The 17,339-nt window shown below is 50.4% G+C and overlaps 1 protein-coding gene across 1 annotated transcript in view; it reads left to right on the top strand.

Annotated features, from left to right (window-relative positions):
• Nucleotides 1-8,580: 8,580 nt before the first annotated feature.
• The window catches only part of DGAT2 (diacylglycerol O-acyltransferase 2), a 21,042-nt gene continuing 12,283 nt past the window's right edge, over nucleotides 8,581-17,339 (top strand). The window contains exons 1-4 of the mRNA XM_080577696.1: nucleotides 8,581-8,736; nucleotides 14,957-15,076; nucleotides 15,815-15,922; nucleotides 16,768-16,838. Coding sequence (XP_080433822.1) covers nucleotides 8,697-8,736; nucleotides 14,957-15,076; nucleotides 15,815-15,922; nucleotides 16,768-16,838 — 339 coding nt within the window. The 5' untranslated portion in view covers nucleotides 8,581-8,696. The remainder of the gene's footprint in view (nucleotides 8,737-14,956; nucleotides 15,077-15,814; nucleotides 15,923-16,767; nucleotides 16,839-17,339) is intronic.

The following is a 17,339-nucleotide window of genomic DNA, read 5'->3' as shown; positions in this document are numbered from 1 at the left end:
TTTCTTAGAGCTCAGGAAATGGAGAGCATCCATGGAAATCTTTGGGCAGTTCTGGGACAAGTCTAAAGAAGTTTTGCTTTGTTTTCCTTTTTTTTTTTTTTTTTCTTTTCTTTTTCCAGAGCACACTGTCACCAAAAGCTGGGGAGCCCCATTGCATGCAGATTCAAACAGAACAAGAAAATCTTGTTGATTATAAATACACTGGGATTCCTAAATGCAACACCCTAAATCCCCTGTGCTGCTTTTTCCGTGCTGGGAGAGGATTACAGCAGTGTTCCAGAGGCACCCAGAGTTGGTGATACGTGGAGACATGACATGTTGAAGGACCATCAGGCTGACCAAGCTTGTGTTTAGCTCCAGCATCTTCAGAAGCACCCAGGCACACATACCAGCTCCTTCCTGATCCCATCACCATTTGGCTGCTTGGCCTGTGCAGGAATATGTGATCAAAGAAATATCCGTGTTTTGTAGGTTTCATGAAAAGTAGCTTAATCCCCTCCCTGAGAGCAGCAGAAATCAAATAGCAACAGAACAATCCCATGGGATGGGGGTGCTGTAAGTGCCATCCCAGTAGAACTGTATGAGATTAAATTCTCAGTTTCTAGTCATCTGTACAAGAGCAATCAGCCTCTTTTTATATACTTGACCTCAAATTGGTAGCCTGAGATCCTACCCCAATATTGAGCAATGGAAGAGAAGTAGGAAAAATTTGAAATGCCCACAGCAGAGCAAAGGGGAAAGAAGGTGTCTAGGAAACCTGTGGGTTTCCTGATCTTCCATATCTCACAGGCTTTCACCTTTCACTCTGTTGCCCCTGTATTTAAGCTCATAATGTGTTTTAGTCTCCGAAGACCTTCCGGAAAGGCTTGGGAATGCCAGTAGAATGGGAACTGGCCCAAGTGGTTCATCCTCTGGCTGGATACTGGCTGAGCAGTGTGCCAGGAGCCAGTGGAAAGCGGTGGAAAGCCCTGGATCAGGCTGCAGAAGGTGTCCTTTCTGGGTTATCACGATGGAGAGCATTTTCTGACTCACCTTTGGCAAGGGAGAACCGACAGCATGTCCTGGCATCATCTGTGTCGTGTGCCAGGGCAGCACCGACCTCTGCGCTGCACAGATGCTCCGAGCGCGACGTGAAATCCCTCCCGTCTCGGTCTTTGGCCAGAGGATGTGGACATCCCAGCTCTGATACAACAGGGTTGCAAGTGTTTTTTACAGGGGAGCTGGTGCCAGCTGGCCTGGCAGGTTAAAAAGGAACAAAAGGGGACATACAGGCTGCCAGAGACGGCCACCAAAAGAGGAGGTGATGCTACAGGGAGCACTGAGCCACAATGCTAACATATAGAGGGCTCTTGCTTTATCTGTGTAAATACTGGTTAAACCCAGACATCAACTCTTCATTTCTTTTTTTTTAAATAAGAATTTAGCAATTCTGCATGCTTGCTTTAAAATAATCAGTATTTTCAATTTGCTTGGCTTCTATCTAGGCTGATATTCTTCTTTCTCCTTCTCCCCATATATCTTTATTTAGCCCCATGCTTGGGTCAGCCCCAAGGTAGTCTAACAGCTAGACTCAGTGGTTTATGGTGATCCCTTCCAATTTCAATTCTCTATTATATTTTACTAACAGAAGTGCTTTGAATGTCCCAGTATCATGGGATGAGAAGAAAAAACATTTAGAGGCTGCAGGGAGAAACGTGAGGGCGTGCAGGTCACGTCTAGCCCTTCAGCTTGCAGATACCAGTTTTCAGCCCAGGGATTACCACCCTTCGCTGACTTTCCTGGCCTGATCGTGCAACCCTGGGGTGCACGGGGCTCGTTTCCAGAAGCAGTCCGTGGGAATTTATCACCCCCGAGTGCTAAGGGGTTGTGGGACTGAGTCTGCCTGCTGCCCACATGCATCTGCGGAGCGACCCCGCTGGGACCCGCGGGGTTGTGAAAGCAGGCTGGTACCTTTTCCCTGCAGACTGTGTTAATTCTGACTTGTTCTACATTTGGCTGTGATACATCCCCTACATTTAACACCATGGGGGCCTGAGGCTCCTCTGGTGAGAGTAGTGAGTGAGTCAGTCCTCGAGTCCTTTGGGGTCCATGAGACCTCCACGAGGAGTCCTGGAAGTGCAGCACGGTAAAAAACACTGCAGAAATTATGTGATTTTTATAGCACATAACCTGCAAGCTGTTCTAGCACTGTGGGAAGGCTCAGGTTATCGCTCAGATCGGCAGAAGCACCCAAAAGGCAGGGGAATGTTCCCGAACCCCTTTGGCCATACAACTTGCAGAGTGCCACCGGGAGGGTTTTAGTGCGGCTCAGTGGACTTCCCAAGGGAAGGAGATGGATTTCTATTTCAATATCCTTCTTCCTTCATCAGAGGGAGGCATTTTCAACCAAGCACCACTCCTTTTTTTGGGGAAAAAGACCCACAAGAAGTCCAATCCTGCCTTGAAACTGATAACAGAAGTTGCAGCCAGACGTAGCACAGATCACAAATGCTGCCTCCAAACTGACATCTCTCTGCCCACGATCCTGAGAAGCACTTTTTACATCATAGAAAGACCAGGAGCATCCTCCCAATTTCTAAGAAGCACCAGCACATCTCCAGCCAAGGGAAGGGACAGCCTCCAAGAAGACAACCCCAAGCCTGGGGCAAAGGGGGAAATCCCCCCAGGTTTTCTCTGTGCATGGAGCACATGGGTGATGCTCCCCAAATGGCTCGGGAAGGCTTGCTATTGCTGGCAAGGTGCTTTGAGGATGGAAAGAAGCAGGCAAATCTTATGGGACAACTCATGGCTCCATCCTCACAAATTCAGGCTGTATTGTATGTTTGATTTCTCATTTTTTTCTTTCATCCATTTTTCCTCATCGTCTTGGGATTGACAGATCCTGTACAGGAGTAATGGTTGGAGGCAGTCTGGTTCCAAACACAAAGGTGCGAGGAGTTCACAGCAAAGCCTGTAGGAAAATGCAGCCTTCATCACTGGGAAGAGCTGAAAATGCTCTTTTTTTTTGAGAAATAAAGAGTCCAGTACCATGCTTCCTAAGAGAACACGGAGCTGGCCTACTCTGGGAAACTCTATCTTTTTCCCCCAAATATTTAACCATGCCATGCCTTCTTCCCTCACACACTTCTTAATGAAATAAACAAGCATAACTGAGAAAAAACACTAAAACCACCTATTTTTTTGAGCCAAAACTTGTCTGGAAAAAACCTTCCAGCTGCACTAGAAGCAGAGCTGGTTGACTGTCTATTACTAACCCTCCAGCACTCGTTCAGCACGGGGACCAAAGTTCTTTAGCCTTACAGTTAATTTTTAGGTGCTCTAATTTTAGACTGTAGCTAGGCAGCTCTACCCTGACTTGCTGCCAACAGCCAAAATCTGGCTTTGCTCAGCCACTTGCATAAATCTTCCTATCTGTCTCGGGGGGATAAGTGAGGGTGCGGCTATTTTTTTATTATTATTTTTATATGTTTTGTGTGATTTTTTTTTTAATGCCCTCCAGCAGAAAGCTCGCTGTGAAGTATCTCTTGCAGCTTAGGCCTGAACTTTGCTTCTGCTTGTGAAAAAAGAGGTGTACGTGCAGCTTCAAAGCAGAAGCAATGGCTGCGTTTCCAAACCCCCATAACATTAAGTAACTTTTAACTTTGTGAACAAAAAAAAAAGAAGCCAGTGCTCCGAAAAGAGCTGATCCCGCTTTGTGCTCGGGTTATGCCATTAACCCAAGGGTTGCGCAGGACGTGCTCTTTGTCCTCCCAGCACCAGAAATAGTGGCTGTGGTCGTATTCCTGTGGGATGTGGGGCTGCAGGGTGGGTGTCGCTGCCCCTGCAAGGTGCTCAGCCATCCGAGCTAGTGTCCTCCGGGTGGGCACGCTTGGGATGCCCCGAGATCTTACCCTTCCCTTCTCTGCCACGAAGGGCTGCCCTACAATCCCGCTGGCTTTTCAGCACGGTGTGGATGGATGCAAGCTTTGCCAGTGCTTGTTCTTTGTCTCTGCCTAGGGGTGGCCGGATGGAAACGTCCCAGAGATGTGTTGATGCATGCCTGAGGCGCAGAAATCACTCCAGGGAAGAGGCTCTGCAGCACCACCGAGCAAACATCCCCTTCCTAAGCAAATTCCCCAAAGGACAAAGCTGATAAATACCTGCGAGATACCAGCGGGGTGCTACAAGGAGGGCTGGGGGCAGGGTGGAAAGCACAACTCCAGGAGAAAATCAAGCCTCGGGGTGGGGGCTCAGACACCTTTTTGGCCACTTGGGTGGATTCCGCTCCAAAGGTCAACCAGTGCAATGCCAGACCCTGGCAAAATACAGGCTGGGATCGCTGGACCGTGCAGATGGCCTTGGCCGGAGTGTCTGGATGTTTCTGTCCTGTTGTGCCCCGTTGAGAAGTGTGTGATCCGGGGTCATCGGTGTGCAGGGAGGGACGGGCCAGGAGAGCTCCGAAATGCCCCGGTTGCCACCTGCTCTGCATGGTTGAACCGTGGCTGACTTCTGCCTGAAGGGAAAAGGTTTCTCTGGGGTTGGGAAGCAGCAGTCCGGGCTGCTAAAATCATAACAGCCATTTCAGAATAGCTAACACGGGCACTGCTGTGCTCCCAGGGTGATAAAATGATCCCCAACACACCCTAACAAAGAGGATCTACAGGATCACACCAGAGGTCAGGGCCAGGAAGCTGGAGGGACCAAGGCGAGCTTTGAAGCTGATGAATTCGAGACTAAGGAAAGGGGTGAAGGACGTGAGGCAGGAAGTTCCTACAGCCACACGAATCCCCAGTGCTTCTCCAGTTCCCCAGCCAGATTGTATCTCGGTTTACATCTCCTTGCCTGGGTCTTACACAGCTTTGGGATTTACCTGGAGCTCTGGAGGTGACATGTAGGGATGTGGGGACATACATCTCCCCAGTCTGGGTGTCTCCCATGGCTCCAAGCTCATGTCCATCCCTTGGGTGATGTCTGAGCCAACCCCACACTTCCATAAGTACTCCCTGGACCACCAACTGTTGCCATTGAGGCAGGAAAAGGATGAAGAAGGATGAAGGCAAAGAGGAACCCTCCCACCTTGGGGCTCAGGTTAAATTTCAGGCTCAGGTGAGAAGTTCCTGGGCTCTGATGCCTACATCTACTGGCAAGGGAAGGGGACACAGGGCTTTGGAGGGATCATCCCGCTGCACAGAGTAGGCTCGGCCCAAGGCATGAGCGTGGCAGGTGGAAAAATAACCCTGGCAGGACTTGGAAAGGGTCTCCTTGCTGTTTTGAAAGCTTGGCGAGTCGTCAAAGTAAATCTCATGGCCTGGCGACTCAGGTTCAAACTCCTCATGAAACCCCAGCTCTTATCACCTAGTTTGTTGCTTACATCCCTCACGGTGAGACTTCCCTCCCTCTGGGCAAGGGGATAAGTATGGCTCAGGGGAAGATGCAAGATGAGGGTAGCAGTGACCTGAAGGTCCGGAGGGAGCTCCTTGGTGGGGCATGGCTTGGCCACGGTGTGTGCCTGACGAGTCCTGCTCAACGCAAGGCTTTCCCTTCCCATAGGGTGTTCCTTTCTCTCTGCTATGAGAGCTCGGGGGGATCCTTATTTCCAACCCAAATTCTCCTGCTGCGGGCATCAGAAGAAATAGGCTGGTCTCAGGAGGAGGACACGGGGGGAAAGGCCCTTTTTAGGTGTTTTTTAGGGGGAGATGGAGGCAGATCAAGGGCCCAAACCCTCCGTGTCTGAAGCTTATGTCTGCTCTGGAAATGAAAATCTACTCAAAATAACACTGGCTGGGAACAGAAGGCTTAAAAACCCATAACCAGAGGGTTGACCACAGGCAGGGAAATGTCTCTGAGTTTTCAAGCCAGGGAAGAAGAATTACAGAGATAGATAAGCTCAGCTTGAGCACATGCCAAACACAGGCAGCGTCATGCATCCACCCAAACACCTGGCCCGTGGATGAGGACTGAACTCTGATCCCTGCCAGGCTTTAAAAATAGGGCAGTTTCTGCTGCTAAATAACCCTATAGGAACAAGGCATCTGTGTTGTTTGCCAGCTGCTGGCTCTAAGTCCCGCAGTCCCATCCCACAACCTACCTATGATTCCCAAATCCCCGAATGGAAGAAATAAGAGAAAAGAAAAAAATATATGTAGCATTCTCAAAAGCTTTAATGGGCATCGCCCTAAGGAAAACTGCATTAAAAAAATGTGACTGCATGAGGGTGTGTTGCTGCTTTGCTGCCAGGTTCAGCTGCTGCTAAAACCCAGTAAAAATAAACAAATAAATAAATAAAATAAAATAAAATAAAGGAGCCTAAAACTTTAGTGAATTGTTTTGGGTGCCCGGAGCTGGAAGGCTGCCTCCAGCCCGTGTTACTTGGTGCACAGCCCGTGTTTTTCAGGCGCAGGTGAAGTAATAGCAGGGTATTTGAAAGGATGTTATTGTTTGGGAATAATCTCTGCACACATGCGGGTTAATAATATACAGGGTCGTATGCCTGCTGCGCTGAGAGAAGAATGTAAGCACGGAGCAAAACAAACCGCGGGCCCTTGCAAAAACATCTTCGGAAAGAGCACCGCGGTGTGCGTCTTCCTGGTGGGAAACAGTATCTGCGTGGGGAACAGAGCCAGGGTGTCTCTAATCTGTCATTCGGGGCCGGTTTCTGATTTTCCCTGAGCTGGACAGGAGAGGAAAAAATGTCACGAGGGGAGCGCTGGTGAAAGGAGAGGGACGGGGTCTGGGTGACCGCCAGTTCCCTGCCCGGTCGCGTGAAGGCAGCCGCTGTCCTGGGGCTCGGCCATGCCTCCATGGGTCCAGGACTGATTTTTCCTTCTTCCCAAGAAATATAGTGTCATCTGTGCCTCCAAGTCACGCGTCCGAGCTGCTGCTCAGCCTGATGGTAGTCTTGGTGCTCCTGCACGACCCTCTGCTCCATTAAACAATGAGGTTTTTATTTATTTTTTTATTTTTATTAATATATATTTATGAGTTTAACTCCCGTGTATTTGTGAGCTTTTCTCCCAGGTTGGGACCCTACTGTGGCGTACGGAGCAAGGAAATGATCAGGATTTGGAAAATTTGCCCCCAAATTGTACAACAAGGTGGATATCCAACAAGAGAAGGGCGATGGACAACCCTTAACTCTCCGAAGGTCTCAGCCCACTAACAGCAAACTAACACCTACCTATCCACTTGGCTCATGCTGTCACCACTTGGCAATGTGATTTTTTGCAGGATTTTATCCTGGTTATGGTAAGAAAAGCTCCCATGGTCTTTTCTTTGCTTGTGGGTAACCCTAAGCCAACGGAGATGTGCAGGAGATCATTCCCCTTTCACTCGGCAGTATTTTTGTCAGTGATTTCTTTCTATTCCGGGCTCCCCTTTGGAACTCTTATCCAAGAGCTCTTGGGCAAGACCCTTTCTACAGACAGGCTCTCGTAATTTTCCATTTTTGTACCGATTTCGACAGGCCATTACAACCCCTGGAAGACGTTCCTTCGCCAAATGGGGAGCAAACAAGTCCCGGGCCAGCTCAACTCCAAAAGAGGCGATTGGGAAAAGCAAACAAACAAACAAACAAAAAATTTTTCACCTCTGAATCTGCAATTTAAGCTTTCCACAGCTGAGAGTTGGCTGGAAATGTGAATTTTTACGAAACAATTGGTGGACTTGTCTCCTTGGGCCAAAAAGTGGCAGTTTTGCAGCGGCAACACCAGGAGCCACCGGTCAAAGTGCTGCCTCAGCAGGGCACAAACCCGACAAAGGCAGGCAAAAGTTGAAGCATTTTTGGGGGTGTTTAGGTGATCGTTGCTATCTGTCTGCCATGTATAGGGAGCCCACAAATGCTCATTGCTTTCAATGGGGTTTTCCTTGCAGTATCTCAAAGCGCTTCTCAGACGCAGGTTGGTTTTATTTCCTCCACATTACAAAAGATGAAATGGGGTTGAGGAAGGGCATAAGCCTGTTCCAGAAGTGTAGAAAAAAACCCTTTAACAACTGGGCCAGACATGACCCCATTATAGGGAATCTGGTTTTATTTTGTGGGATTTGGGACAGACTGACCTGGCCCCATCTGTAAAAATACAGAGAAATGGCTCAGCAGGCGAGTTAAGTTAGTACCTTAACTCCTAAATAACACCTGGATGGCTATGGATGCATAACTCAGCAGTAGATCCTTAAAATTCCCCATTAGGAGAACAAAATGAGGCTTTTGGGGTGGCTTGGGCATACCTGCAGGCTGTCACCCGACTAACGAAACCCAGAGGGCTGCCGATAAGCACATTTCTAGGATTCTCTCTTAATTTCGTGATCCTTCCAGGAACCCAGATCTCCCCAACCCCGCTGGGGACCCTAAAATCAGCACAGAGCAGGGCGGGGAGAGCACGGGAGCAAGAAACGGACCCCGAAACCCCGACGTGCACCCCGCTAACGAGGGTCTTGGGGGATTACCCCCCCCCGATATGGGGTTGGTGGCTGGGAGAATGAAGCAGAGAGGGGAAAAACCTTGGGGCCAGGGTGCTCCCCCCCCATAGCCCAGCGGTGCCAGGGCTGCTCCGCCCCTCCCCGCCTTCTTCCTCCTCCTCCTCCTCCTGCCGGGGCTATATAGGGATGCGCTCCCGGCGCCTTCCCCACGCCCCGGCGGCACCGGGGTCCCCAAAAAATCCCCTCTAGCCCCCTCTGCCTCCATCCCATGGGCTCGGCCAGCACCTGAGCCCGGCTCCGCGATGAAGACCATCATCGCCGCCTACTCGGGGGTGCTGCGAGGTACCCGGGGGGGGGGGGGCGAAAAGGGGGTCGGGGCCGAGGGGATGTTGCGGGGCTCGGCGATGATTTTAGGGACCCCGTCCGTCTTCTGCCTGCCTCCAGGGTTGCTTTTTTTAAGAAGGGGGACGGGAAAAAGCGCTGTGCAATGCCTGGGGGGGGCTCCCTGCGGCAGCTCCCGCCGCAGTTTTGCTTTTAAGGGACCTTAGGAAGCCGGGCTGCTTTCCCGAAACTGCTGCGAAAACCGGGGCTGCTTCATCTAAGGGAGGCTGCACCCTGCAAACATGTGGTACTTGCTTCAAAACAGGCCTTTCCTCTTTTATTTTCCTTTTTTTTTTTTCTGCTGGCGGTGGTGGGAAGGGAAGTGTGCCTTTATCAGCGCTGCCGGCAGAGCGGAGTGTGCAGCAATGAATTCAGCCCGGTTTTGTAACGCTGGCGCTCACATCAACAGGTTTAAATCAAAATAATAACAATAATAATTAAAAAAAAAAAGTCGCTATTTGTTAGTGCTTTGCAGCGAGGGGTTCAACGCTCCGTGGGGAAGCGAGGGTTTGGGTTACAAAGCGCAGCAGAGAGGGATTTTTTTTATTTTTATTTTTTTGCTTTTGCACCCTCGGTGACTTCCTCGGCGAGCGAAGCGAGCTGGGTGGCGGCGGCGATACCCTGCAGACACCCAACGCTTCCTGTTGCAGGCTGCAGAGGAAAGTATGGGGCAGCCCAGAGGTTTTGCAGGAGGAAACTCGACAGTCTTTAGGGTTTGCTCGTCAAGGGCTCGTAGCCCTCTTCTGATCTTCTGGAGGAGCACCAGGGCTTGCAAGCAGCCAGGTTTTTTTTTGCAGGAGGGTTTTTGCGGAAGCTCACCGAGCAACCCCTGTGCTGCAAAAGGCTGCAAGAGCAAACCGGTAGTTCCTCCTGGGCTGCAGAGACCTGTGCGAGGCTTGTTGGTTGAGCAAAAATCCTTCGCAGGGGCTGGGAGGAACTGAACCTTGGGGAATTAAGCCCTCTGCTCTTGTTTTTGCCCCGTGTCCTGCCCAGCCCTGCATGTAGGTGCCCAGCCCCGCATGTGGGTGCGGAGCTATGCCAAAAACATGGCACCCAGAGATGTTGGGGGTGCCGTCAGGCCTGACTGTAGGATCAGCCATGAACTGATTGGGAAAAGATCTGAGTGCCTTTCCCGTACCCACCTCTGGTCCCTAAAGCAACTTAGCTTGTTTGTGCAAGGAGCAGGATGAGGAAGGTCACCCAAATTAACAGCAAGCCAACAGTTAAACTGAGACCTAACTGCACGCCAAGCGCAGAGGATAAATCATTCAGGAGACCTATAAAATATGTAGGGCTGACCCGAGCCCTCAGCGGCCGCCCCGTTATGTGTTAAGGATGGATCTGGGACACGTGCATAATGCAAAACGGAGCGTGGTTTAGGGACAGCGATTGGCCTCATCTCTAGCTAATCCCGCTTAGTGGTGGAAAGCTGCCTTAGCTCTCCTCGGGTCAGTTCCTTCGAGGTGCCTCATGGGGGTCTGGCAGTGATATTTGTGCTTCTTTCCTCGTTTGTGTGTGTGCTGTGGGATCCTGCAGCTCTCAGACGGGCAGAGGCAGTGCAGTGCCGTGGTTTGTGCACAGGACCTCTGGCACTGCTCGGTCATGGGTTTTTACCTCTTCCACCACCTCCAGGAGTTAGAAGAAGCCTGTCAGGCTTCTCGCCACCTCCTTGGCCGTCCTTCCCAAGTCTGCTGCCTGTGCAAAGGCCTGCTGGCCTCTGTGGTATGAGCCGGAGCGAGCCACGCTGCCCTCTGCTCTCCGACATCTGGCTTTGTCCCAATGCCCAAGCACCAGGCATCATCACCAATCTGTCCCTACCCTAATGGATTGGCAAAGTGTGACCATTGGTGACCATTCCTTTAAAAAAAACAAACAAACAAAAAAAAAAAAAAACCTGGGTGCTGGCATCTGCCTGTCCATCCATCCCTGCAGGGGACCTCTCTCAGGCACCAGCCCCGTGTTGGGGATAGCAAGGTCCTTGGACCAGTGCCTGGGGGTTGATGGCACTTTTGAGACCCTCGGGCTGGGTAGGAGGGGGCTGTCGCCTTCTCTTGCCCTGACCCACTTCGGGCAGAGGCTGCCGAGGCCCTGCCCTACTTCTCTGGCAGGGCAGCGAGGAGGTGCTGGCTCTCAGGAGGGATGCTAGCGTGGTCAGAGCACTCGAGGTTGTCCTTAAGCGTCTGTCCTTATCTCATGTCACCTCCTCTCCTTCCTGGGCACACCGATGCGATGTAGTAGCGTGTTCCCTGCCTCTGTCCTGGACAAGCCCTGCTGGATTAACCCCCGCCTCAAACTCCTGCCTGCTCTGGGTCTCCTCTCCTGGTTTCCTCCCTTCACCCCCAGCTGTGACTGCTCGGACCCAAAGCCAAGCTCAGGGCCACCAGAAGATATGGATTCACTGCTGGATAAGTGTCACAGCAAACTATTTTATTCCCCCTGCAGGATCCCAGCTCCCTTCTGGTGGGGCTGACATAAACGGTGCTGTCACACGTCCCCGCTAGCTCTGTCGCTGACCTCCGGAGACATTTACTGCAGCTAATACAGGATTATTTAGGTGCACATATAAGTGCCGTGCAGCTGCGTACAGGACAGGATAACTGCACCCCACGCTGGCTTTCCATAGCAAAGGTTTGTGGTGGTAGATGGGGAACCAACAAGGCTGGAAGAGCAAAGATCTTGTGTCCTGCAGCTGAGTGAGCCCAGCCTTGGAGCACCTTCTGTTGCTCGAGGGGTTTTTACAGACATCACATTCGATGTGGCAGCCTGCCGTGCAGGCTTCTGCTCTTGGACGGGAGGCTGGCTCCTCTCAAGTGTCCTAGTGTTGGTTTGTTTAGCTTAGTTTTGTCAGCTTCGTTGCTGAAGTTGTAGCTCCAAAAGTCCACTTGCACCTTATGCTCAGCCACGGTTTTCATCCAAACAAGCCGGGTGATGCAGTGTAACTCCTGGCTGAGAGTTAACGTGCTCGTGGTCTTGTAAACGTCGTGGTTAAAAAATACCCCGAGAGCTTGTTAAAAGCCAGGCTGTATCTGTAACGCTTCTGCTTCCTCTCGTCTAACCCAGCCTGCTGCCCGAGTGCCATGGGCTGGGTTTTCTGGTGCCCACGTGTCGAGCTGTGTTTATTTCCTCTCCTGGAGCCTTTGGGTCTGCCTCGGTGCCTGGATAAATGGCAGCGCTTGATCTGCAATTAGCTGTGGTGGAAGCACTCCAGATGCTGTCCCTGGCTGGGTCCTTGCTGCTGGTGTGTCCCTCCTCCTCGGCCAAACCCTTCACTGTCTCCATGAGCCCCTTGGTAGCATCTCCTGAGCGCTTCTGGAATTAAATAAATGCACTCAGCCCATCACCAGCTGGGAGATGGCTGCCTAACAGCCCTGAGCTTCTTCGGAAGGCTGCTGCCACTCAGCAGCAGCGAGGTCTCCTCCGGAGAAGTCACTTTTTTTTGGCCATCTCGCCACGTAGCATCCTCCTGAGCTGCCACCAAGGGAGCTCAGCATCACCCCCGAGGCCAGGGATGGTGGCGTTGGGATCTCTGCTGCGTAGGAACGGGTTGCCAGGGGTGTGAGCCCAAACAGCAGGCTGTCCTGTTCTGGAATGGGCAACCGTCCATCAGGACAGCTGGAAAAGGTCCTGGGGCTGGCAGCAGAGGAAGATGGGGGGGCTGCGTTGCCCCAGGATTAAACATCTTCCCTGGGGAAAGGACTGATGCAGATGGATGCCAAAGGCTGGGGGGTGTGCTGTCCTTCTGCCTCAAGGTTCATCACGGGTATGTCTAATAGGCCTTATTAAACTTGGTTATGAAGCTAATGAGCCCCCTGATGATTAGAGAAATTGCATCTCCTTTGCTTGTTTACCCTTTGGGTTTTTGATTTGTGAACAGTGCTGGGTGTCGGCCTTCCTGGGAAGGAAGGGGTTTCCTTCAAGAGCTGCACCCAGGTACCAGTGTGGGATTTTTTCCCTGAGTTTAGTCCCAAAGCCACGTCTCTAACTCATCAAAGCTGTTTTGCTCCACGCCAGGTCTGGAGCATCTTCTCCAGCACGCCTGCTGGCTGCTGAGGCTGGCAGAAAGAAGCTGGGGGCTGCAAACCCCACGTGTGAAGCCTCCTTATCCTTAACCAGGAATTTAGTGTTAATGTAACGTGGATGCCCGTGGTATCTACTGGATCTTCTGGCGTTGGGAAGCTTGACTGCTGCCGAGGATGTTTTTGCTTTCAGCAAATAGCTGCCCCAGGGCACCACTTGTCCAAGGCAGGTGCTCAGCAGCCTGCGCAGAGCTGTTGAACCTCTGCCTTCCCTCTGCAGGAGCTGAATGCTTGATGTGGTTCAAGAAATTAGACGAGAGATTGACTTCTGCTACCCAGTCTGGTCTATTTGTGGGGCTAGCGATGCCTACAATTTGTTAAGCATCTAGAAAACGCTGCAGTCTGCATTCATTTGGAGGGTTAAACAGTTGTTTTCTCCAGGGGAAGGGGATTTAGGCTATCCAGGGCTGGAGTGTTGGGTTCCTCAGTCCAAAGATGTTTCAGTACTGTAGTTGCAGGTGCTGGAAGGATCAATTACATGGAGCTGGGCTTTTGTTATGGGTCACAAACCAGCTCTAAGACTTTGGGCTTATTTTGAGGATGTAGTGGTGTCACTGGCCATATCCCTAAAAGCTTTGCTCCTGGAAACAGGCTGGCCAGACCTCATTGCGTTTCCTTCTAGCTGGGAAACTCTCCACTGTGAAGAGAAAGGTACTGGTGACAGCATGCTTAACCTCACCTGGGAAATGGGTTTAGTTATTGCTAGGAAAAAAGAAAAAAGCTTTCTTGCCAGCTGCGCAATAGGAATGTATAACTGCAGAGATGCAGCTTGTTTGATACTGAGTTCAGGTGGAAATCCAGATTAAATATCACCTAGGCAGGAGTGAGCTGGCACTGAATTTAGGCTGCAGCTCCCTGTTGGTGTCCTTTAGTAGCAGAAATACTCGGGAAGGCAGCTCTCAGTCCTCAGGACCATGTGCAGGCTGAGAGGCACTGAAGAGGAGCAGCAAAAGGAGCTGCAAGCCTGGGGCAGGAGATCTGCAGGTGCAGCCACGGTGCCTTAATCCTGCTGCCTACACTACCAGCAAGAGTTAGCAAAGGTGGTAGAGGTGTTTTGCATAGTTAAAGCATGCATTAGTGAAGCTTTCTTTGTAGAAGCTACCAAAGCTCTAGAGGCTCTTCTCAGCCAGATTCTTACTGCATGAGCACTTGCTGTGGTCCCCACCACCAGCAGCGGCGGCAGCAAGAGCAAGAATTGAATGCATTTAACGTAATAGCTGCTTAGCAGCACTGCAGCCCTTCTAATAACAGGGAAGAAAGGGAAATATGTAAACATGCCTCCCAACTTGCTCATAGGCCAGCAGCTGGATTTGCATTTTAGCCTGTAATTAGGGTGCTCATAAAACACAGTAATGAAAAGAAGTGAAGGAAAACCCACTTGCAGGTGCTTCTTCCTGGAGGTTGTCTGCAAACCCTGCAGTGAGAGGTTCCTCAGACAGAAACCAGGTCTTTCAGTTCAGTTTTTGACTAGGCTTCTCCCCACTTGAGCGGTTGAAAACTCTGAAAAGTGGCTTTCAATCCTCCTTCCCCCTGTACTGGTTCAGAAATATGCTGGTAGTTTGCCTTGCCCTTGGAGCTGTGGATCCCTGAGGTCTTGGGCTTCAGGAGGCTGGAGAGCAGAGCTTGCCTTGGGCACGTGCCTGATGAGGAATAGCTCAGACCACAGCCTGCGTGCGCTTGCCTGTGATTTGGGATGTCAGAGCTTTATTTTAGGATAAAAACTCTCATGGTTTTCCCTGTTACCAAACACCGCTGCCAGGAGCTGGCAGTTTGCAGCAGGGGCGTGTGCTGTGACATGTTAGTGCCCTCTGAGCTTTCATGGCCAGGTGAGCTGGAGGCTTGCTCAGGTGGGAACTGACGTTACCCATTAAATCCCTGCCAACATCCCCAAAACAGCTGCATGTTTGCAGATGGCAGCGCTTCCAAGGTGCTTAAACTCCCTGGGAAATGTCAGCCCCTGACAAGCCTTGCTCCAAAAGCTAACTGCACAGATACTGATTTTAAAAGTCTGATTTGAGAGTATAACATTGCAATCTTTACTCACCTCTAAAAGCAGTGCCTGTGCTTGGTACACAAATGTAACTTGACTTTTATGCTTTCCCTAGGTACAGGGTCAAGCATTCTTTCTGCTCTGCAGGATTTATTCTGGCTATCCAAATCCAAAGTAGAGAAACAACTGCAGATCATCTCCGTGCTGCAATGGGTCCTCACGTTCCTTATCATGGGTGAGTAGCACTGTGTGGCCTGAAGCAAAACCTTTTGGCTTTTAATGCAGAAAATGTTGACTTTAACGTAACTTTCAGTGGCTGAGGACAGTTTCTGGGGCACATGGCTATCGCAGAGCACACTCGGGGTGATATTTTGGCAAGGATGAATTTGCCTGGCTCTGGAAAAATCACAGAAGCCGTCGATGTCCTTGATGCCTACCATACAAGCAAGACTGAATTCAAGTGCAGAAACGAGCTGACTGCAGTCAGTCAAGCAAGTCTTGCCGTTCCTTTCCCGTTTAGTTTGTGATAAAAGCCCAATATTTGTGGGTGGGATCTCTGGCAACCTGGTGGGATGGTTGGTGTAGAGCTGGTGTAACGAGCAGCAGGTTCATGTAGCTGAGGAAGAAACTCCTGTGGTGTATGGCCACGACGAAATCTTGGTGCTGGTTGAGTTTTTACTCTTGCCTGGTAAAGCAGCTGGATATATGAGAAAATAAACACTTGCAGACACCAAAAATTGGATGTTTGTGCACATTCTTCAAAGCAGGTAGCCTTGGAGGAAGCTCTCTCAGTCCCAGATCGTGATTTTTTTTAGCTAAATCCGATTTGATTGAGGATTAATGACATCAGGTTGAGACTAAGACTTCATTACGGAAGGGTCAAAAGGCAAGGGGCTCTCAGTGCAAGGGTAAATGCCCTCTGCAGCCCAAAACCTGACACCACTTGGTTTTCTTCTTTCTTTGCCCTGTCCAGGTATTGCTTGCACTTTAATCCTCATGTACATACTGTGCACAGATTGCTGGGCGATCGCTGCTCTATATTTAGCCTGGCTGGTGTTTGACTGGAACACGCCAAAGAAAGGTAAATAAGACAGAATCGATCCCCGATACCTGTGTCCTTGTCTCCCTGTTTGGACAAAGCGGCGCTTCCTCGTAATGGGTGACTTCCCTCCTCGGCATCACCCGCTGGGAGCTTTACTCAGTGAAGCGTACAAACGTCAGCCCTCGGCAGGAGCAGCGACTGCAGGCTTCGTAGGCACTGCTGCTCGTGCAAGACGGTGCTCACAGCCCGTCGCTGCGATGGGTTTGAGGCTTAGGTTCTCACTATCAGGAAGATCTGTACCAAAATGAAAGATCTTGCTGCCCTCTCCAGCTCTTGCAAGGTGCAGGTAGTGGCACGGCCATTAAGATACGGCCCCCCTGCAGAGGCTGTGTTGCTGTGAATAAATGGGAAAGTTTTATTTCTGTTTCCTAAAAGCCTGCAGAAACCAGCTCTGAGACCCACTGCAGCAATGGCAGGGAGCTTTGGTGATTCCTTTCACGGCCACGTTTAAGCAATGGAGATTTGTGCTAAAGACTACTGAAATCTTCCAGCGTTTCAGCCTTCCTTCCCCAAAGGGGAAATCTGAGGTTAACCTCGAGCTGTTTCTACCTTGACTTGTCCGACACCCAACTACGGCAGAATACCAAGTCTGACCCACCCCAAATTTGTCATCAGGCCTTGCTCAGCTTGTTGAAGTACCTTAAAGTCCTCAGCACTGCTGGTTTCACCTGATTTTAGTGAACGGTGTAGGTGTCACACTCCCTTAGAGGAAAGAAGCTGTTGATTTCCCCAGGGAGGCAGTGACCTGCCTGGAGCCCTCTAGGTTTCTTGGTGGGTACCCAGGTGGAAATGGCTTTAAAAGTGTTTTTTTATTTTTTCTCCAGGTGGAAGAAGATCCCAATGGGTGAGAAACTGGGCTATATGGAGGTACTTCAGGGATTATTTTCCGATAAGGGTAAGCACCAGCTTGTCTCTGTGCAATGAGATTTTCTGGTTTAGACTCTGTTTTAACAATCTCTGTGAAGATGACTTTGGTCACTCGCTATTTCTATCCATGACACTGAACTGTAAGCAGGACATGGCTTATGTAGCATTGCCATAGCACTGCTTGGAGCAGCTGTGATTGTAAAAATAAATACATACATAAATAAATAAAATAAAAAAAAAAAATCTGGAATACATTGGTCATGATGGTAGGATCATGATTTGCAGAAGATGCTGCTTCTGACGATTTTATTGCCAGACTTCTTGAGGCAATCTGACTTAAGAAAAAGGAACCTTACTGCTACCTCTAGCTTTTTTTTTTTTTCATGCTGCAGCAATCCTGCTTTGTGCCTAGCACTAGCTCTGGTCTCTACTTGTAAACCTAGCTCAGCTCTGGTCTGTTTACCAGTTATTCCCATAGGACAGCAGGGCGGTGGGTAAGAATAACCGGGAAGCCCATGCACCAAAAGCC

Source organism: Anser brachyrhynchus, assembly GCF_964034855.1.
Source record: "Anser brachyrhynchus genome assembly, chromosome: 1".
Taxonomy (NCBI): Eukaryota; Metazoa; Chordata; class Aves; order Anseriformes; family Anatidae; genus Anser; species Anser brachyrhynchus.
This window is presented reverse-complemented; position numbering and strand designations above follow the sequence as displayed.